Source organism: Benincasa hispida, chromosome 9, assembly GCF_009727055.1.
Source record: "Benincasa hispida cultivar B227 chromosome 9, ASM972705v1, whole genome shotgun sequence".
Taxonomy (NCBI): Eukaryota; Viridiplantae; Streptophyta; class Magnoliopsida; order Cucurbitales; family Cucurbitaceae; genus Benincasa; species Benincasa hispida.
This window is the reverse complement of record NC_052357.1, coordinates 50,506,188-50,530,025: the sequence shown is the minus strand read 5'-3', so window position 1 is coordinate 50,530,025 and position 23,838 is coordinate 50,506,188. Positions and strand designations below refer to the sequence as shown.

Genomic DNA, 23,838 nt, shown 5'->3' with positions numbered 1-23,838 from the left:
ACCGCTAATAGAAACATATATAGAGTTTATGGAACATAACAACTTTTACATAGCTCTCCAAGCCTGACCAACTATGCTTGGTAAAGAAGTAAAGAGATCATTTTGCCCTACCCAACCCCATGAATATGAACTACAAAGAATTGAGTCTCTTCTCTGATTATAAAGTAAAAGAACAAACAACAAAAACAAAACGAGGGTGCTCGGGGCATCACAAAAGCGACGAAAGCAGAAATACAAGTCCAGAGGCAATGATGATTGAAGGAGATGAATGTTTCGAGAGTAAAGCTGAGTTTGAGTCGGATGGATGTCGCAATAACGGGCAGGCAAGACCTTCGACTCCTTCACGACACTGGCTCGAGAAAAGGCCAGGCGGATACTTTCCATAGAGGTTAATATAGCTAAACATGGTTGAAGCACAATCAGTTGTCATGTCATTTAAAGCATCAACATAAGGGCAAACAAGTTCTTTTAGAGCTGAACAACATAGCTTTGGAGAATATAGAGGCCCTTTGCATTTGCTTGTGATGATTGTGTAGTTCAAGAATTCAAAGCTAACAGAGCAAGCTGTCAAAATGAGATATTGAAACATGAGAATGATAAATGTTTTAGTAAGCAGTTTTACCGAACTTATTTGAATTGACTTTCTAAATACTAAAAAAAAAGCGTTTATAACCACTTAATTAAAAAGTCATCATTCGAGAATCTGTGAGTTTATTCATAATGCAATATACTTGCATAAGAATGATCAGAACTTCCAAGGTTTTATTTTTGGCCATTCCTTCACTTATGACTTTTAGTATACTGCTTGTGCTTATAAAGGATGTAAACATTATTTTTGAAAATTAAATTTATAAATACTACTAATTTCAAAATTCAAGTTAAGTTTTGAAAACTGAGAAGATCCCATTTGATAACCATTTAGTTTTTTTAAAATAAACTTTTTTTCCTCACCATTTGTTTATCGTGATTTTTATTTTTCTTAAGTAAAAATTTGAATACATAGCCAGTCAAATTCAAAAAAAATAATAATAATACATAAATAAACTATTTTTTACATCTCAAAAGTTGGATTAGATTTTGAAAATACTTGTACATGTAGAAAAGATAACAAAAAAAAATCATAGTAGTGTCTGTTAGATTAATTTTGAAAAACTTGTATTTAGAAATTAGAATTTGGTTAAATATTCAAATGTTTATTTAAAAAAAAAAAAAAACTGTATTTTAAAAATAAATAAACGTATGTATTTTATTGATCAATGAAATAAGAAGCCTATCAAAAGAGGAAAATGAAAACCACATTAAAGAAATTCAGAGAAAATAAAATATCATTTTTTTAAAGTTAAAAACCAAATGATTATTAAATAGAGTTCTTAGTGGTTTATCATCTCAAAATAATGAAAACACCCGGTTAGTAAGCTTTTCTTTTGTTTACTTTTTTTTAGTTTAACAAATATGCAGGGTGGATGAATCAAACATTTGATCTCTTCGTCGAAAGTCCAAGTTTATATTAATTGAAATATTTTCACGTTAGTGATTTTTTGTTCTTTTGTAATTGAGCATTTAATTGGATGTTTTAATATGTATAGTAAATTGGTATTTACAAGAGGAAATGGTTATTTATTTTCAATTAGTATGAATATACAATTGGAAATAACCTTTACTATGGGTTTCAAATGGCAAAACAAACATAGTTCAACTGATATAATATGTATTCGCGATTAAGAGGTTTGTTATTCGAATCCTTTGTCTATATTGTACTAACTTTAGTGAGCTAAAAATGTCTAATGGTTTCCTAAGGCTAAATATGATAACTATTACTTTTTTAGCTTTTGATTATTAAAAAGTTAATATAATAAAACATAGAAATTCATAGTATAACTAGAAGTAGTGTTTACAAAACTTAAGTTTTAAAAATCAAATGAACATCAAACTAAAGTCTAATTTTTAATTTTATGACCACTAGGCTCTTGATTTTTTTTTCAACAAAAAGTTTCTTGACATTTAAGAGTATGAAAATAAGTTTTTGAATTTATAATTTTGTGGCAAATGAGTTGAAGTTAGTAATAATTAAAATGTATTCTTTCTCTTAAGGTTATAGATTCAAATTTTCGTACTCTATTGGTTGTATTAAAAATAAATTCAATTTCATGTCCAATTGATTCACATCTTGTAACATCTATAGATCGATTAAACACACAATTTAATTATGCACCATTAAATCCATGACTTTTAAAAAATAGATCCCTTAAATGTTAAATAGGAAGCTTTTTTTTATTTATTAAAAACATTTTATCATAGACCTATAAAATCTAAGAATTAACTAGTAATTTGACCAAAGTAGACCATTTGAAAGTTTGAAGAGCAAAACAAAAAAGAAAAATAAGACCCATTTAGTAACGATTTCATTCATAGTTTGTGATCTTTGGAAATTAAGCTTACAATCTGTATATCTACCTATAGTTTTTTCACTGTATTATCTACTTTTTAGATATGTTTTTAAAAATAAATCATATGAATTTTTCAAACTTGATTTTGTTTTTGAAATTTTGGTTAAAAATTGTGTGAAAACAAGTATAATTTTAAAATTAAAAGAAGGAAAAAACACTTAGTTACATCTTGAACGGTCGCACCCATCATTTGACAAACTCTTCTCCTATTTTTCTTAAATAATTTTAAAAAGAAAAATCTGTTGTGTAGTTGGAGTGGATTAAAAAAAACTCTTTTTTTAAAATTAAAAAAAAAAAAAACAAAACAAAATAGTTATAAAAGAGGATGAAATGAATTAAACCTTGAATTAGCTTAATAGAGAAAGGGTATAAAAAGGAAAAGAAAAGAAACCTTTTTGAGTCTGAAGGAGCCTCCTTCCAATGGAAGTATGAGATTGAAATTTTTCATCTGAAAATACAGACAAGAAAAGAGGAAGATTCAAGAGACAAATACAAAAGAAACATTAAAAGAACAAGAAAACCTTTCCAAAGAAACATAAAAGAATATACCTGCTGATATGAAAGTTGAAGGTTTAGAGGAAACAAGAGAGAAGAGAAGAAGCAGAAAGAAACCGCAAAAGCACCAATTACAAACCATAATTTATGGGATTGATTATTCAACTTTTGTAGCTTAAAAAGATTATGTTTCAAAGAAGAAATAAAGATTTTTTTTTTTTTTTTTTTTTGGCATTTTAGAAATGAAGATTTCAAAATAAGAACGAAGAAGGAAATTGAAACAGAAAGTAATTAATTAAGTAGGGAGAAATAAAAGTAGAGTAGTTACACATTATACCCAAACACCCAAATGGGTTTCTTAATTCTTCCATTAATTGCTAATCTATTCATCAAAAACTTTCACCTCTTTTCTTTACTTCTCTTTGTTTTCATGTCTTAAATTTTTTTTTAAAAAAAAAAAAAAAGAAATTGAGTGAAAAATGTGAAAAAAATTTAAATCCTACTCTATATTTTAAATCCTAATATTTTTTTATTTTAATACAAATATTAAAAGATTTTCAAATGTGAAAAATTGTATAAGTGTCTAGATTGTGACATTCCGCTATATTTAAAAATATTTTTCACATTTTTTCATTTAAAACAACTTCCCCAAATAAAAATGAAAAAAAAAAAAAAAAAAACATTCTGATTTACAATTGCAGTCTCATTTGTAGTACCCATGTCAGTTAGAAATAGCTCAGTTTAACTGGAAGTTCATCACTTTTCTGTTAAGAAGTCATACACATCAGTTATCAATATTGTATCACACACATCAAGATGCATTTTAATTTATATATATATAATGAAAAAGATACTATTAAAAAAAAAAAAAAATTAGAATAATTTTCGTATGTACACAACAGAAAACTAGAATTATCAAAGTGAGCATATCTCGATTGACATTCAAGTATATTGGTAAGCACGAGATCAAATGGTTCAATCCGTACTTAAAAAAAAAAGAATTTCAAATAAACCATAAATGAGAACTATTAGTAATAGTTATATAAAATATCTATAAAACATTCACACCAAGTCGCTTTGACAAATTAAAAACACAGAAACCTAAAACAAGAAACTTTTGCAGTTCAATCTCATGAATAAGAACTCACTTTCCACAGCTATCAGAGTGGTAGATAGATACACAAGTTTAGTTTATGAAACTATGATAATAAATACATGGTAATAAAGAATTGCAGTTTTCCAGGATGTTTAAGGTACAGTAACAAATTGGAAGGGGAAAAAGAATGCCAGGCACTTGGACCTTATCATAATAGCCATAACAGCAGTACGAATCCAGTCGAGAGGATCAGTGAATATGATGGTAAACGTGTTATCGAGCCCCAATTTAGATCAGCGGAAGAGGCAGGTGCGAGCACAGTGCATTCTAGACCTTCCTTCCCCTCCTTGCACTCGCTAGAGAAGAGACCGGGAGGGTATTTTCCATACAGGTTAATGTAACTGAACATGGTGGAAGCGCAATCATTCGTTAAATCGTTGAGATCATCGACATAAGGGCAAGCAAACTCTTTCAAAGCCGAACAACAGAGGTTGGGAGGGTATCGAGGCCCCTTGCACTTGCTTGTGATGATGGTGTAGTTCAAGAATTCAAAGTTCACTGGACAAGCTGCATAAATTATGCAACATTACATGATTAGATCAAATTTGTTTTAGCGTAGCTTTAGAAAATATAAATCTCTGGTAATACACAGATAATGTCAGCCATAATACCACTACAAAGTTCGGACTTCTATTTGAAATCTGGAGAGGTTAAGCATGGTGAGTACTAATGTAATATGATTAAGACCACTAATAAGGAGTAGGGGTTAAGGAATCTAATGATTATCTAGACAAAATACGTAATCATCAAATACTAGCAATTATCAAAACGACATCAAGATCTTTTTCTCCTCCATGAAAGAGAGAGGTATGCACCAAAAACTGCTCATTCCTCTTAAGTAAACTCATCTAAAAGCTTATCAATTGTCATATGCTTAATATATGGACTTAAAAAATGAAACATAAAGGCAAAAGTGGCAGATCTCTAATCAAAGGCTAAAATAAAGCATCTTTAGTTCTTTAATTTGCGTCTACTGAAGTGAAGTTAATACTTGGTAAGTTGGTGGAAATTGAGGAATGAACATCATTTTCTTTTTCCGCATGAACATACTAGACGGAAATTCAGGAGAGAAAAAAGCATTTGCACTCAGATAAAAACTGCACATATACTAAGTATTTAATTTTCTTAATGCACATGATTTGAAGATTTCGGGAGAAGAAAAGAAAAAATTGTTCCAACCTCCAAGATTGTGTTGAGAAAACAATTTATGTAACACATCACTAATACAAAATTATAATAAAAGCCAAAATCTAGACAAACAAGGCCGGCATGATGTATAGACAACAGAGACCATAGAAAATGACTTTTTAAGAGGCTATATTTTTATCTTCACAAATGAATGCAACAAATTACTATATTGGACTTACATTAGCTTATAATATAAGTGATATCTACTTTATAATCCAATGTATGGATAGAGCTTTTACAAGATATGAACAAGCTCAATTGATAGCTCATTGTTGTAAACATACGGGTGGTACGAAAATGTTAAAACCATGAGTCCCAGTTCTTTCAACTACAAGTTCAGTTATTTTCGCATTAGAAACTCATGAGATGCCAAATTTAGATATTTTCATCTTGAGTTGGCTTACCATATGATGAACAATCCAAGAGTATTCAAACAGAATGAACATCAATTAATCCCAAGGAAGAAATACACATTGAATACCCACAATTTTTTCAACTTTACGCCGCATACTTTTTTTCTCCCATTTAATGTCATTGAATCAGAGCGTAAATCCCGGACGGATAAACCCAATACGATAATGAAATCAATAAATCATCCGACCCGATAAAATTAAGCTACTATTTCGGTTGAATTCCTTTTTCGACGACGGTCGTAGCTAGAAGAACACGATTAGAAAACGAGAGAATCAAATGGTGAGACTCAAACCCATTAAAGTCATATCCAGTAACCCCAAATTCCACACAACCTCGAGAGAGAAGAAACACAGATCGGCAAGATCTTATACAAACAAAACAAGCACAAATAAAACAGAGCTCACAAAACCTAATAGAAACATGCCTACAACTAAACTCAGATTACGAACTCAGCAAAAAAACAAAATCAAGATGTTGAAGAGAAGGGGTGGAACCTTTTTTAGCCTGTAGAAGGTTCCGACCGATCGAAACCTTCGATTCAAAGACATCTCCTGCAAAACAAAAAAAGTAGAGTTAAAGACAGGTGTAGAGAAGGAGAGGGAAATTAGAGAATGTGGCGGCGATTGTGAATCTGAAGTACCTGAAATGGAAGTGGATGAAGAAGAAGTGAAAAGCAGTGAGAGGAAGAGGAGAAGAAGCATTGTGAAGTTGCAGAAGGATCGATCGGAAAGCATAATTCCGGCGAGAGAGAGAAGGTCGTTCTTCTTCTCCGGCGGCAAGGCGAGACAGGCTGTTGAATTGAATTTCTCCTTAGAAAATGTTTTTGTATTTTGTACCTTGTATATATATTTTTTAATTCCCACGTCCGAAGTGAATAAATAAATAATGAAAACGAAATTAGCATAATTATTTGTTTTTTTCAAAAAATGATAAATAAAAAAATAATGTATTTATTACAAACATATTTCGGCAAAGACATGCGTAGTGTGATGTGATGGATGGAGTACAGCTAAACGCGGAAACTGGGTTACCGAATCGAACCGGTTCGGTTCAGGTTGGTTACCCACCTTTTAAAAATAAAATAAAATAATAATTAAAAGAAACTGTTAAAGTTAATGATATTAGATATTGATCTATAATATTTGAAAGTTAAAACCAAGGTATTAAATTTCATTGTTTGTCAAAGGCATATATTCCGTCCAAAGTGATTACAAAGTAGCTCAAGTAGTTTTTTTTAATGCATCATCCTCCTCGAACCTTTAGATGAGTAAGATGTGGATGATTATGTGTTTTTGGCGATTCCTCCCAAAGTAAAAATTTTTATTTGGAAGGCATGGCTCAATACTCTTCCCACATGTGAGATTCTTGCAAGTCGTCATATTTTATCTATGGGACATGTCTTTTTTGCCATCAGATTCTGAATCTAATATCCATGCATTGTGGATGTGTAAGGAAAGTTGAAAAATTTAGTATTCTTAACCCACCCAGTTTGCTACTTTTTGATATTTATCACATTGGCTATGTTTCTCTTTTCTGTAGGGCAATCAAACTTCTCAACACTCATGATCTTATTGAAGAATCTCAAAATGAGAATTTATAGATCGCTCCTATGAAACCCAGATTTCCATTTTTCCTACTTAAGTAGGTAATTAAGGGATTAACTAGGAGAAAGTTAAATCCTATGTTGAAGAAAAAGGAAATTTCTAAGTGTTGAATAGATTTTCCTTGAGTAGCTTTGAGTTAAGCTTAAATTCCTGAAAATTGACTAAGTGTTGGACTAGGCATTGCTATGTGAGTAGCTTTGAGTTAAGCTTAAATCCCTAAAAATTGACTAAGTGTTGGACTAGGCATTGTTATGCATTGGCCACAAGATCTTGGAAAAAGTACTTAGGCAAAGGGAAAATTTGAAAATTTGGCTAAGTATAGAATGCTGTGTGTGATGCGTTGGAAGGAGGGAAAATTTGGAAATTTGGCTAAGTATAGAAAGTTGTGTTGATGCGTTGGGAGGGAACTACAATGTGTTGGAAGAAGTTGTGTTGATGTGTTGGAAGGGACCAATGCGTTGGAAGAAGTTGTGTTGATGCGTTGGAAGCGACCAATGCATTGGAAGAAGTTGTGTTGATGCATTGAAAGGGTTGTTGGTGATGGCATGCAGTTGAAGGAAGGAAAATGGAAGTGATGTGTTGAACATCCAAGAGTTTGTGGACGCATATGAAGGATGAACTCATGGAGGATGTCATACAAACATGTGGCTTGTTAGGAAGAATTCTTAAGTCTTAAGTAAAAGAGGTGGCAGCATAAGAAGACATACAAAGTTAAGGGCCATGCGTTGGTGAAAGAGAAAGAAGACACATTGGATTGTGTTTATGCAAGATTGCGTTGATGGTGTAAGGAAGAGACACTTGGTCATGCGGCCAAGTAGGAGGTGTCGGCCATGGAGCAATCTTGGACGCCTATAAATAGGACCAAAGACTTCATTCTTTCAGATCACAACTACAAATACATAAAGAAGAGTGAGAGAGTTGAGGAAACTTGCGTTGAGAGCAAAAATCCATGCGTTGGACATAGAAGCTCAAAGAGGACGAATTAGACAATGAAGTTTGGAAAGCAACATCAACTTGGAACGAGGAGTTCTCCCAGAAATACTCATGCATTTAATGTGATTCTAAAGCCATCCGAAAGTTAAAGGAGTCTAGTTTTCATGGTGGGCTTTCGAAGAAAAGCTCCAAGGAATCGGGTGGAGAATGAGGAAAAGACAGAAGGGTCGAGCTGTCGGGTAAGTTGGGCCAGTCTTGATGTTTTGATGATTACAGCCAAACCACGAGAAGTTCTGAGCTAAGATTTTTAGGATAATATTTCTGAGACATTTTAGAGCATATTTGTAGAAGGAAATATCTCTAGATAAAGCCTATAACTATGAGTAATCTGAGCTTTAAGTTGAATCTGGATTTTAAGGTTCAAAAGGGAGTCTGAGGTGACAAAGGAACTTCTAGAAAGGAAGGTTCCTAAACGATCAAAGTGATTGACTAAAATGTTTTCAATGTTTTAAGAAACCATGTGCTAAACAAAGATCTTTCAGATAAAGACATGTTTTCTAAGTTTTATTAAAGAAAGTTATTTTATGATTAGTTTTACTTAAAACTCGATATCGAAGGACATTTGAGAAGGTATCCGAGTAGCTCGATACTGAAGGACATCGTTAAGAAGGTATCTGAGCAAAAGTACCCAAATGTGGGGTAGTTCTTCTGATAAAAATCAATTTTCTGGTCACTCACTAGGCTTTATAGCTCATGCTTTCCAAATGATTTTCCTTTTCCCAGGTAGCGAAAGGTGAGGAGTTCCAGGGTGCTGCTAAGGTCAATGTCTGCCACGTGCCACAGTTACATTTTCCGAGGATTTTACAGTTGTTGTTGTAAACTTGTAATTAAATCTTGGATTTGTATAAACGTTACATTATTGTAAAATAAAATGGGCCTATTTAATCAGTTGATTGTTCAATTTGTACATTGGTATCAGAGTTATTTCCGCAAGAGTTATTAGACAGTGAGTGTCAACAAGGCGAGAAGGGGTGTCCTATACAAAGAGTTTGTATAAGACCAGACCATAAGACGATTAGTCTCTTTATATAACGTTGTTGATAATTGAGACTTACATCTTATTAAAACGACCATAGGTTACATGACCTTAATTCTGAGTGTTTGGGGAACTCCTGCCTATGAGGGCGGTCCTTTGATTAGTATGGGTGAGAGTGGCCAGATTTCGAACTCAACAAGCCTACCTTTTGAGGATTTGTCTGATTAGGGAGCTGGAAACTCAGTTACACAAGATGAAATTCACTCCTTCTCCGAAGCAGGAGCAAGTAGATAAATTTCTCCCTTCAGGGCTGATTCAGGCTCTTGAACATAGTGGTCACACCCTCTTTTTGGAAGAGAAGACTCAGTCATAGTAGAACTATGACTTATTGTTCATTAGAGGAATCAATGGTACTTAAGCAGTTAGAGTAACTATAAGAGTAAAATGGTAAATTGGCCCAGTTGTACTTACGAACAATTTGTGAAGGGTTATCGCGTTGTTGATTGGTTAATATGGACACAGAAATATATCTGTAGTGAGAAGAGTGCAGCTGTCGATCTTTAGTAGTGTGTCCGGCAGTTAACAGATGGTGGATCTCGTGACTAAAGAGTTTAGTTAGTTATTCACGTACCGTTGGAGTTTCAAGCTACAGGTCCATAAGGTCTCCTTAGTAGCTCAATGGATTCAAGTTGAGAATAAGATTTTGGGGTTAGTTTGAAGTGTTTAAATTAACAAGAGAAAATTCAATTATATGTGATATAATTGGTGTGATGTATGAAATATATTATTTTGAAGAATTAATGTAAATATGATTTACATTAAGATCGAATGAGAATGGATAAGAGGCTCGTGGGATTGACGTGAGGGGGTGGGGATGGCTATATTTCTGGGAGCGAACTCCAGGCGAATATGAAGCGCATGGATACAAGTTATGCCTTGGAATGAAAGACAATTCTGAATTAGCTTTGTCTACGAACTATAAAATAGAAAAAGAACTATGGTTTATATGTTTTATGTGATGAATTATTAAAACTATAGGTTATAAATATAATATGATAAGTTGGTTATCATATTTATTTATAATATATTAATTATATCATAATTAATTTTTTTCTCTAATAACCGATTGATTGGAAGGTTATTAGAAGTTTTATGGTAATCGTAAGATAAAAGGAAAATTGTTTTCCTAAATTTAGAAGTTGCTTCATTCAAAAAGAACTCACGGAGACAAGCTATCAAGTAAAAGTGTTTTACTAAACGATAGCATTAAGAGACTACATGATCATCGTAAAATGACTCTGCACAACAAAATATATCAAAGTTTACCGTTACTCCAATTGACAAGATGGTGAACTTCTGCATGCACATGTCAAGTCGGTTATAAAAATTTTCTTTCATAAAATGAAATAAAGTATTTACGGTCTGCACAAAAAATTACTATATCAGTCAAAATACAAACTTGGTTTAATCAATTCCTTAAAAAATTGCTTCGATAGTTGCTTAAAGGAATTCTCTCGAACCTCGTTATCTGTATTCTCATTGGTGATCCAACCCATCATTTCTGTAAAGATAGTAAATGGAACATCATGTGCTATGTTGTACCTGATAATCGCTCTGAATAGTGATTTAGGCACACTCGGGAGAGGATACTTAACCTTTTGACTTTCATATGGAAGTTGTACCCTAGTTTCATCATCTTTTGTTATTTTCTTCTTTAGTTGAGCTGGAGGAGTATATTTATCAACACATTTCCTCTTAGGACTAGTTCTTCGAGACCTACATAAACAGATAACAAAAAATTACTCATCAAGAAATATAAAAAATATATATAATTTTAAATAAAGAATATAAACAAAGATTACCGATCAATAAATTACTCACTAATATAACTTCTTATGTGGTCGTAACAATATTAGAAGTGTTGGCTTCTAGGATGTCAGACGTGTCGGCCTCTGTATGTGGCATGGTGAGTAAGTCAAATGTGTCAGCCTCTGGATGTGGGATGTCAGTGGGTGAGGTAGACACGTCAGGCTGTGTATGTGGAACGTTAGCCTCTATAGGTTGGATGTCAGTGGGTGATTCTATGATATCAGGCTCTAGAGGGGCAATGGGAGTAGGTGTAATAGTGGTATTTGAAGGCTCTAGAGGGGGCACGGGAGTATAAGAGGTAGTCGCATCAGTAGTATTGGGATCAATAGGTGGGATGAGCGACATCGTGGCATCGTCACCTGTATATGGGATGGGTGACCTTGTCGTTTCCTTAATCACCATGGAACTCTTCAATTAGTAAACATAAAATGATGAGTTCACGAACACGTAAAAACTAAATATAAAGATACGATAGTAAATGTAAACCTTGCACATAAACTACAATAGTGACTGGATGGTTGAAAAATGTGCTTTCATGTCTGTCATGTTTTTCTCGATCTTGGATACACGACTATCTAAAATAGATATATGATCATCCAACCTCGATAGTGAGCTGTCAATGCTCTGCAAGTACAAATAAATAGAATCGTTGGGATGGGCTCCCTCCCTGCGGCCAACACACTTATGACACTCCTCATCCATAGATCGCTCTCTATGGGAATCCGTAAGATGGACATCATATAGGTTTAACTCATCCTCATCGTACGTCCCCCACCACATCATGGAACATATCATCACTAGGTGTGTATGTCCCTCCATCCACCCTTCCACATTCAGCATCCTCATGTTCATCATTGTTACCTCCACGATGATCATCATCGTTGATTTCAGAACTACCTCCACTACTCGACCTACTACTGCTTTCAACACTATCATCATTGGCACCTAGATCGAATATAGGTCATCTATCCACTAGGGTATCCCGAAACTCCCTCTCAACATCGGTCATGACAAGACCCTCTTTGACCTTTATCTGCATTAACATCTCAATAAAATGGTTAGTGTCAATTTAACAACCAAATAAACATATTATGCATAGAGTACACTTACATTGTTAGACTCGAATATGTTTCTCTCGAGTACTTTGAAGGACACTAAATGGAAGCATGACCATCGTAATATACGAGGCAAAGCCACCTTGCTCCTTTGCTTAACAATGTTCCCAGCTATCGATGCAACTAGGATCTCGTACGTCCATACCCAAATAAGATTTAACATATATTAAGAACAATAGTAATGTTAAATCAAACAACACGATTATTATGTTAAGAAAATTTACCTGGAACCTTCTGGAAATCCACGCAAAAAGTACTTCACGACATAATTTTTATTTCCTTTCACCTTCGTCATATATAAACTAATCTTATCATTCAATGCAATCTTTAGGGCATCGAATGTCCTCTCCCAAATAATGGTACCCCAGTCTAGACTATTGTAATACTCTATGTTTTGAACGTCCTTAAATCATCTTTCTGCTTGTTCTTTCCCATCATTGCAACCTCCATGTAGTACACTAAGGTGATCTTCACAGCATCCTCATCATCTTCGAACCAACTACTTGTATCTTTCCTCTAATAGACTGATATGTAATGTATCCTTTGTCACTCAATTACCAAAATACTTGATTGCAAGTTCATATGAGGACTTCTCATTCTGATCAACTCGCGTGGGGGATCACCACAAACCAATCATCCTTAAAAAACGTGACGACCTTTCCGCCAACAGAGAATCTCATTGAGTCAGCTCTAGTGCTCTTCACTTCTCTCAACAACATATGGTGGATAATTTGGTTGTTGAACACCATGTCAATGTCTACAAATCGCCCAAAAATTGTTCTCTTGAACATCTCTAACTATCATGGGGTAAGCTTCTCCTTCACGATTTTGTTCGCATTAGCAATGTGGGCCAAGCTTGTTACTTGACCGGAAAATCGGTCGACTACAGGTATTCTAAAACGTGTTGACATCTTAAATCACTCCTGCATGAAATAAAGATTCAAACAATAATTTCTTCAAAAAAATTGTAAACACTACATTCTGTTTCAATCTCGCTAGAACCACGCTCGCCAGACATTGTCTCGTTAGTGTCGCTCTCTTTGGTCTCTTTTTACTTGTCTTCAACCTTAGAACACATTGAGAACAAAAAAAAAACAAACAAAAAAACTATAGGTTCACAGTATTTCTCAACCCTACAACGACCCACCCTTTCTGGTGTCGCTCTCTTTAGTATCGTTTTCGCCAATTTCACTCACTTATCTCGCTCACATTCTCTCTTTTTACTCATCGTCAACCTCAGAACATATCGAAAACCAAAAAAATCATAGGTTCACAGTATTTCTAAATCCCAGAATAACCCATCCTTTTCCTATTATCGATTAGTTTCAGACATAATCGGCACGGATTGAAATCACTTACCGATCAGATTCGATTTTTTCGTGGCATTGGAAGATTTTGTAAGCCCAAATGATCGATTTCAGACATAGCAAGACCGTCTGGAGCTTATGAGCGATACGAAGCCATTACCTTTGAAGCGTTTTTAGTTTTGGTTGGTTTTCAGTAAAAGGGTAAGAAGACAAAGAAGGGAAGGCATTTTCATAATCTAGTATGGCAATGATGTGAACAGATGGTTGATTGACATTATTTTAAAAAATTAGGTCATTTGATATTTTGGGCCCAAAAAATGGGTCATCCATACAAATTTTCCCAAAGGCTGGAGTAGACATTGACTGAAGAGCCATTTCCAACTATACCGAAGACCCACTGAGAGCTCCCTTATCTGAAAAAAGGATAATGGTCGTTTTCAGCTAATAAGATATCACCATCCATAAAGTAGATGCTTTTAGGAACCAGGGCCACAAAAAATTGAGAATTAGAAAACAACTTCCGAACTTGTTTTGCTACAAAGGCTTGGTTCAATCCCTTTAAATCTCTAAAATTTTAGGACTCCACAACATTGCTGATTTTGAGAAGTTGATACTCTCCCCTGAAGCTTTCTCAAACAGCTTAAACAAATTTTTTAGGTTGATACATTCCATTTTGTTTGTCTTATAAAAGACAAGGCAATCATCTGCAAAAAGAAGATGAGAAATTAATGGACAAGATGAAGACATAAAAAGATCTGAAAGAAGACCTTTGTTGTTTGCTTGCTGTAGCATAAAAGAAAGGCCCTCTGCTACTAGTAGAAAAAAGGTAGGGAGAAAGAGGGTCTCCTTTTTTATGGAGCCCTCTGCTTGAAATGATAGATTCCTCATTGATCAACACAGAAAACTAAATAGAGGAAATGCAATCAAGAACCAACTCAATCAACTTTGGCTCAAATCCCAGTTGTGAGCGTTCAGATTATCACTTAAACATGATCCACCTGTATGTCTCCATATATATGTTTAAGTTATATCTAATAAGCTTGGATCTTAATTTATTGGTTTTTGGGACAATGCAACTAAATATCAAATAAAGTACAACTCATTTTATTAGATAAATAATGAGTTTGTACAAATAAAATTATAAACTACAATACCACGAGATTTAGGGCATCAACCCTAACAGGAAAAATAGAGCATACGCCACATTTAGAATATGTTGATGCTTTCTCTCAACTACCAAATTATGTTCTGGTCTTTCTACACAACTAAATTGATGTACTACTCCTTTGTTACGAAAAAATTCATCAAACAATAATTCTAGTGCATTGTCAGATCTGAAAACCTATAAGACAACATTATATTGAGTCTCAACTAGTTTTAAAAAATTGAAAAACAATAGTAAATACAGCAGATTTTCTTTTCAACATGAACACATAAGTGTATCTACTACAATCTAAAGGGATCAAATCCCACGACGGAAGTGAGTGATCGTTTTGCTTTCAATTTTTTTTAGAAATTTAGAACACAGAACAGAAGAAATTTACATTCATAATACAATTACAGGTTAAGCATCAAATTAAATTGTAGAGAAAAAGAAAGAACTCACCTTTAAAGACCGTCTTCAAGAATTCCAGCAACTTCTTCTTCCTTAACGAATCATCTTCCACAAACAGTATTATGATGCCATCACAAGGTCTTCCCTGTTATTCTTTGGCAAGAGACGGGTTAAAGAGAACCTTCTTCCAAAAGAGATTAGGGAATTCAATTTTGGGAGATTTTTTCACACAAAACTCATTTCTTTGTGAAATTCATTAAGAGAGAATAGGAGAAAGAGATGGGAAAAAGTTTTTCTCTACTAGAAGTTATTAATCCACTCTCATTATTTAAAAAAAAAAAGAAAGAAAGAAAGAAAAAAAAAACCTTATCTTTTTGTGTTATCTCATCTAATGGGATAAGTCCCACTTATTTATTTAATTTAATCAAATTAAACTAACTAATTAAATTTGATGACTACCCACTTCCTTATTCACTTGATAATTTAATTTAACTAATTAAATTAAATTTATTGATTAGATATATAATATTTACTTTAAAGATTTGAATCATATTCAGATGTGCATTTCTCTCATAACCTATAATTTTAATATAAATATTATCCATATTAGCTCTTAACCTATCGTTTTAATATGAATCTCATTCATATTATCTATTATTCGAATCTTATTCAAATACAATAATTCTCTTTTTATTATAAAGTTTAATTTTGAATCTTATCCAAATTTAACTTTATATTATAATGTATCTATATGCATTATATTAATTATATCATATACAATTAATGAATATCTCCTTAATAAATTTGAACACTTCAATTCATTTGAAACTAATGGTCCTTATTTACCCATTATGAGCTAGCAGGGGTAAAGAAATTAAATTCCTCAATGGAAACGAATGGTTGCCTTGTGTCAATGAATTTCATTTTGGAAAAAAACTCAAAAATAGAGAAATAAAACAGAACTATAATAAATATCAAATTTACACAACATGCTTAGAAGGAGATTTTTAAAAGGAGAAATCAATAAACCTTTGAAGACCGTGTTCTATAGGTTTTTCTCCTCGGTATCAACTATCACGAACTTCATGAACACTTGAAAACTTCCTCAAACTCAATATACAGTGAACACCACCAATTGATCTTCCTTGCTAATCTCCGAATAAGAAATGAAGGAGGTGTGGGCTTTTTTATTTTTGTAAGAAAAGGAAAAACCCAATTTGAGAGAGAGCTTGATAATATTTCTGTAGAGAATTTTTAAAGATCCAGAAACTGTATTGTACGCATGAGATTTCAAGAGAAATTTATTTTGTGGAACTTGAACTTTATATTTGTATTAATTTTGCGGAAAGTGAGTACAATCTCTAATACATAATATTTTGATGCTTTCAAAATAAACTATAATCTTTAAGCTGGTTGATCTTCTTGAATGATCGGCCTTTGGACTTGTTGATCTTCTTAGATGATCAGTCTTTGGGCTTGATGATCTTCTTAGAGCTTGTTGATTTTCTTGGATGATTGGCCTTTGGGCTTGATGATCTTCTTGGATGATCGGCATTTGGGCTTGTTGGTCTTCTTGGATGATCGACTTTTGGGCTTGATGATCTTCTTCCATTAGCCTTTGGGCTTGTTGAACTTCTTGTGATCGGCATTTGGGCTTGTTGGTCTTCTTGGATGATCGGTCTTTGGGCTTGATGATCTTCTTCCATTAGCCTTTGGGCTTGTTGATCTTCTTGGATGATCGGCTTTTAGGCTTGATGATCTTCTTGGACCATCGACCTTTGGGCTTGTTGATCTTCTTGGATGATCAAACTTTGGGCTTGATGATCTTTTACAATCGACCTTTGGACTTGATGATCTTCTTGGACAATCGACCTTTGGGCTTGTTGATCTTCTTGGATGATTAATGCTCACATGAGACTTCCGAAGAAACTTGTTTCGTAGAATTGAACTTGAGTTGGTGTTGATATTAATTTTTATTTGATGCGATGTGGTTCGATCTCTGGTACTTGATCCTCTGATTCTCTCTCAGTCGAATGCGTACGCTTTATTTAAGAAAGCAAAGTGTATGCTGATCTTGGAGTTGAAGTCTTGGAAGAATGCTTGTATCTTCGAAGGACTTCAGTCTTCAGGTGTGATCAGGTTCAGGAGTCAGAGAGTCCTCTGGTTGTTGGAAGAATTCTCTCTAGGCTCTCTAGAATGTAGAATTTCTTACCCGTTTGGAGTAGTCTTTGAACTTGTCGATCATTTTGGACCGGCTTGTGAGCTTTTCCTTGACTTTGAGGAGATTGAATCTTCAGCTTGTAGGTTGTGAAAAGACAGTCAATTTGTTGAAGTCTTCTAATCTTCAAACCTTCAGATAATAATTTAGATCTTCGGTTTTTTAGAATTTGAGTGTTTTAGTCTTTGAAACTTTGACAAACTTCAGTCTTCAACACTTGAGAGCTTAAGAGTGTTGGGTTTCAAGAATTAGGAGCATCAGTACTTGGATCTTTGGAGCTTAAATCTTCAAAGCTTTAATATGCCTTCTGATCTTCAGAGCTTTAGTATGTCTTCTGATCTTCACAGCTTTGATATGTCTTCTAATCTTCAGAGCTTTAGTATGTCTTCTGATCTTTAGAGCTATGAAGGAGTTGTGTTCTTCAAATCCTCAGAGCTTCAAAACTTCAAAACTTCAGATCTTCAGAGAGCTTTGGCTTTTAATTATTCCAACCTCCCCTTAAATGAAGAGGTAAGGCCTCTATTTATAGAGGTTTCTCATGGCTTTACATGGGCTTGGGCTCAATTGCTTTATTGGGCCCAAATTGGGCTTGGGCTTAAACTTTAATTTGGCGCAAAATTTCACTATGGACTTGAATTGGGTTGGGCCCGATGAACTTTAATTACTCGACTCAATCCAACTTATAATCTTCCCAATAGGCTCAGGCTTTCGTTAATGATGTGGCAACTTGTGATTCATTGAAATTTCTCATTCAACATGTATATTCTTCCTCTGCCAAAAACAATTACGTTATATGTGAGAAAGAGGGGGAAGTTGTTTCTTAATAGCTCCCCACTCTTATGTATAAAATAATATTCTTAATTAAATATTAATAAATCTAATTTAATATAATTAAATTATAATATTATTTAATTAATATATATATATAAATTAATTATAATAATTATATGCATTTTAATATATATTATTAAATAATTGAAAATTAATTAACTAATAAGTTAAATATCATATATTTAATTTGAATTTGAATCATAGTCAAATAATATTCTCTCACATAATCCATAGTTTAATATGAATCTTATTCATATTAATTTTAACCTATAGTTTTATATGAATCTTATTTAAATATTCATTTGTCTAATATAATAAAGTATAATTTTGAATCTCATTCAAAATTAACTTTATATTATAATGTATCTATATACATTATATTAATTATACCTTATAAAATTAATTCCCTTATTTCATTTAAACAATTCAAATTAATCCCAAATTAATTTATTCCTATTTAACCCTTAATGAGCTAGCAAGGGGACCTAATAAACCTACAAATTAGAAGCTCCAATGATATGAGATTAATTAATTAAATTAATCAATAATCATTAATAGCAGGTCACTCCATTAAAGGCCGTAGCTGCACTCTTCGCACTGTTGGATATGACTAAAACAGTAAGTCTATTCTTCACAATTGCTCGTAACTACGATTAGGTCAAATTACCATTTTACCCCTATAGTTACATCTAACTCCTTAACTACCACTGATCCCTTTAATGGTTAAACAATTTATAGTCCAACAATAAACTAACCTTTCTCCGACCAGTGAGAGTGTGAGACCTCATTGTTCAAGACTTGGAATCAGCTTTCAAGAGAGTAATTTATCTACTTACCCTAAAGATAAGAGAGAGTGAATTTTATCTTGTGAAGATATGTTCCTAACTCTCTACTTAGAAAAATCCCCAAAATGGTAAGCTTATTAAGTTGGCAATCTGGCCACTCTCACCCATACAGATCAAAAGATTGTCCTTATAGACATGAGCTCATAACTCACTCAGGATTAAGATCAAGTTACCTATGCTTATCCTATAAAATATTAATTTCTTCAATTAACGGCGTTATAAAGAGAAATTAAACATTTCACGGTCCGATTTTATATAAACTTTTTGCATAGGGTACCTCCACTCACATGTCTCCATATGAATGATTAAGATCATATCATTTGTAACACTTTATAACTCTCGTAACAATTACAAGGTGGGTCGTATCCATAGTGTCACCATGATAAGACACTCAACCTTATCTCTATACTACAAACCTTTTTAGTTATTACTTAAACATGATCCAACTTTGTATGTCAACCACATACATGTTTAAGTTTATATAAAATAACCACGGATATTAGTTTATTGAATTGAGTTAATGCAAACAAAAGGTCAAATAAAATAATTCATTATTTTATTGAATAAATAATTTGTATTTACAACTTTACAAACTACGAGAACTCAAGAGATTTAGGACACCAGTCCTAACAAAGGGGACCTAATGGACCTACAGATTATAAGGTCCAATGATCCAAGATTAACTAATTAAACTCTTTAATTAAGTTAATCAACATTCATTAACTATGAGTCACTGCAGTAAAAACCCATAACTGCACTTTTCGCATTGTAGAATATTTTGCATCGCTAGATTTAACCATTATAAATAAGTCGATCCTTCACGAGTTGTTTGTTATTACAACTGGATCAAATTATCCTTTTACCCCTAATTACCTTTTACTCCTTAAATACCACTAATCCCTCTAATGAGCAATCTGTTAATGGTTGTACCATAAACAAAGTCCTTCTCGGACCAATGAGAGGGTGGATACACTTTGTTTAAGACCTAGAACTAGTACTTGAGGGAACTACTCATCTACTTACTTTAAAGACGCGAAGGAGTGAATTCCATCTTGTGTAGTTATGTTTCCAACTCCCTACTTGGAAAAGTCTCCAAAATGGTACGCTTATTAAGTCGACAACTCTGACTACTTTCACCCATACAAATCAAAGGACAGCCCTCATAGACAGGAGTTTATAACTCACTCAGGATTTAGATATTAATATTTTTAGCTAACAGTGTTACAAAAAGAGATTAAGTATTTCGCGGTCTAGTCTTATCAAACTCTCTGTATAAGATACTCTCACTTTATATCTATACATGAACAAATTGGATCAAATCATTTATAACATTTACAAAGTGGGTCATATCTAACCTTATCCATATACTATAAATTTTTAGGTTATTACTTGAACATGATCCATCTGTATGTCAACCGCACACTGTTTAAGTCTCATGAAATTCCTTGGATTTTTCTCATAATGGATATCTCATCATTGCTTATGTAAAATAATCATTATATCAAATAACTAATTGACTACGAGGTTTTAGGGCATAAATTCCAATACAATCAGCATCCAAAGTAAGAAAATAACAATAACCATCATGAGCAGAAGTAGCAATAGGTCCCCACAAGTCAGCACGTAAGGTCAAACATATGTGCACAACAATTATTATGTGAAGTCAAAGACAAACGTTGTTTTGCTAAAGGGCAAAATTCACAAGGCATAGATTATGTGCAATTAAAGTCTATTGACAATTAAAGATCGATAGTTGCACTCTTCGCACTATAGATATATTTTTGTGTCCATTGGTATAACCAGTCAACAGAACGATGACCCTTCAAAAATTGCTCATAAGTACAGCTAGACCAAAATTACCGTTTTGCTCATGTAGTTACATTTAACTCCTTACATACTATTTATCCCTTTAATGAACAATAAATCATAGTCTAACTATGATCAAACCCATCTCGGGCCAGGAGAAGGTGTGGCGCCACTTTGTTCAAGCCCTAGAATCTTGGGGTATACATAGTCCGGGTTGGGCCGAGTTGGAAGATTTTTGTAGACCAACCCAAAAATTCGGGTTGGCTAATAATGAACCATATTAGTTCTTTTTTGGAGGGTCAACCCAACCTAACCCAACCCAAAATTATCGGGTTGGGCCGGGTTGGGTCACCGGTTCTTTTTTTAAAATTTAACTTTTTTTTTTTACTTTTATTTATATATATTTGGGTCGGGTTGGGTCGGCTCGACACGACCCTGAAATGGGGTAACCTGAGACCCAACCTAAATTTAATATTTTTTTTAACATTTTTAACCCAACCCAACCCTTGCGATTTGGGTTGAGTAGTCCGGGTTGGTGGGGTTATCGGGTTTTTTGAACACCCCTACCAGAATCATCCTTTAAGGAAACAATTTATCTACTTACCTCGATGTTAGGAAATGAGTGAATTCCTTCTTGTAGCTATGTTCCTAATTCCTCAATCAGATGAATCCCCAAAACGTCAGGCCTATTACATCGGCGATCTAGCCACGCTCACCCATACAAATCAACGGACCACCTTCATAGACAGTTCACAACTCACTCAAGATTCATGTCATGTTACCTATGGTCATCCTAGTGAAATGTAAGTCTCTATTATGAACGGTGTTATATAATGAGAATAAACATTTCATGGTCTAGTCTTATACAAACTTCTTTATATAGAATATCCCCACTCACATGTCTCCACATGAATGATTGGGATCCGATCATTTTTAGTATTTTATAACAATTATAACATCTAAAAAGCGAGTCATACTCGTAGTGTCACCAGGATAAGATATCCACCTTTATCCATCTATTACAGACTATTTAGGTTATCATTTAAACATGATCTCTCGTATGTCTCTACATATATGTTTAAGCTGCAAGATAATCTTGGATCTTAGTTTATTGGTTTGTGGTTAATGCAACTAAAAATGAAATAAAATATCATATATTTTATTAAATAAATAAGATGTTTGTATATTACAATTACAAAATATAGGACCCTACAAGATTTGTGGCATCAACTCCAACACTATATACTATTGACATCTAAGGAAAAATGCTATAAATATTTAAATTATATATGGATGTTCATAGATTGCATATTCCCAAATATTTTTGGGTCATTTTCAATTTTTTTTTTTTAAAAAAAAGAACTAATTTATTTTAAAATACATCAAAATATCACTGTCTATCGTGATAGACCGCAATAGATAACGATAGACATCTATCGGTGTCTAATAGATGTCTATCACCAATAGATGGGTATCGTGGTCTATCTCAATCTATCATTTAAAACAATTACCCAATATTTTTTCCATTATCTTCTATATATTTTTTATCTTTTCGTATCTTATAAACTTTATAAATATAATACAATATAGTTATTGTTTCCCTTGTTTTGTAACAAGGGTAACTTGATAGAGATTAATTTTTAGAAAACAGGCTGGTATCTCTAATTACAAAAATCTCCTATTATTAACAACAACAAAAAAAATGAATAGAACAAGTAGTAGAAATTAGAGAGAAATTTTTTAGTTTAACAATTGTAGGTGTAGAGGGTCGTAAAAAACTAAAATAGCAAGCACCAAAGCTCGAGAACTTTGGTAGGATGGGAATTAGGGTTGCAAAAATCGAATATTTTTAGTTTACGATCGTAGGGGTGATGGATTGAACCATTGACCTAATTAATTTTTTACCTTTAAACTATGTTCAAACCCACCATTAGAGAGAAGGTGCACAAGCACTTCAATTTTGGTATATGCATCGAAATTAATGAGAAACATTACCTGTATTTATAAGAAATAAATAACTAACCCCACTAACTCACTAATTAAGCCACTTACCTTAATAGCATTCCTAATCAACTCCACCCAGCCCCTAAATTCCTCCTAATTACAAGCAACTATCCTAAATAAGTGGCACTAACATCTATTTTTTAAAAAATTAAGGTATGTAAAGTAACTATTTTGTTTTTGAAAATTAAACTTATAAACACTACTTCCATTTTTAAATTTCTTACTTCGTTATCTACTTTTTATCATTGGTTTAAAAAATCAAGCTAATTTTGAGAATTAAAAAAAATAACTTTCAAAAAGTTGATTTTGTTTTTTGAATTTGACTAAAAATTCAACAATTATATTTAAAAAGATGCAAATCATTATAAGAAATGTGGATAAAATAGGCTTAATTTTCAAAAACAAAAACCAAATGGTTACCAAATGGAATGTAGATATTTCAAATTACTTCCCCTACAAGGTTTGCACTAATTTTTAACACCTATTTCAACTTCCTATTGCATCTTTATGTTATGGTGTAAAAAGTAGAGATGTCCAAAAAATCCATGGAGTCGAGGCCTCATAGAGACCCATCCCGAATGGGACGGGGAATGGGGGAGGAAATGAAATTTTTTTTCCCCGTTTGCAATTCGGGGCCGGGGACGGAGAATATATTTCCTAACCTCGACCCCGATCCTGACCCTGACCTTGCCCCGTGTCCCCATCTGCCCTGATGGATAATTCTCATATATATATATATATATATATTATACACTTTATTAGGATAATTATGGAGGTTTTAATTATTTAAGTTTAAAATTTATTACTTTAATTCCTTAGTTATAAAAATGAGAGAATTTAGCATTTTTGTTATATCTTTTTAAATTGAATGTGTATTATTGTTTCCATTATCAAAATTGATAATATTTTATTTAAATGAAAATTGTATTGGATATGTTAAAGGAATTGTTAAAATTATATATTTAATTGAAATAAGAAATATTATTAGAAAAAAATGATGGGAAAATTTTTTCCG

The 23,838-nt window shown here is 33.1% G+C and overlaps 1 protein-coding gene and 1 long non-coding RNA gene across 2 annotated transcripts; both read right to left on the bottom strand.

Annotated features, from left to right (window-relative positions):
- Nucleotides 1-3,998: 3,998 nt before the first annotated feature.
- On the bottom strand, nt 3,999-6,542 carry LOC120085147 (GPI-anchored protein LLG1-like). The gene is made up of 3 exons (XM_039041023.1): nt 6,341-6,542; nt 6,195-6,251; nt 3,999-4,605 (listed from the first exon to the last, which is right to left on the bottom strand). Exons 1-3 carry the CDS (start codon nt 6,432-6,434, stop codon nt 4,247-4,249), a joined length of 510 nt encoding a protein of 169 aa, XP_038896951.1. The 5' UTR covers nt 6,435-6,542; the 3' UTR covers nt 3,999-4,246.
- Nucleotides 6,543-10,541: 3,999 nt separating this feature from the next.
- Nucleotides 10,542-13,704, bottom strand: LOC120086998. The gene is made up of 4 exons (XR_005484396.1): nt 12,253-13,704; nt 11,629-12,175; nt 11,155-11,550; nt 10,542-11,049 (listed from the first exon to the last, which is right to left on the bottom strand). It is a non-coding gene; the product is annotated as an uncharacterized LOC120086998 (long non-coding RNA).
- Between the last annotated feature and the right edge of the window lie 10,134 nt (nt 13,705-23,838).

What these genes read in the sequence shown, in the direction of transcription:
- LOC120085147 (XM_039041023.1), bottom strand. Translation starts at nt 6,434, where the DNA reads ATGCTTTCCGATCGATCCTTCTGCAACTTCACAATGCTTCTTCTCCTC. An exon ending in TTCATCCACTTCCATTTCAG is followed by an intron (nt 6,252 to 6,340) that starts GTACTTCAGATT and finishes TTTGTTTTGCAG; the next exon opens with GAGATGTCTTTGAATCGAAG. An exon ending in CCTTCTACAGGCTAAAAAAG is followed by an intron (nt 4,606 to 6,194) that starts GTTCCACCCCTT and finishes TAATTTATGCAG; the next exon opens with CTTGTCCAGTGAACTTTGAA.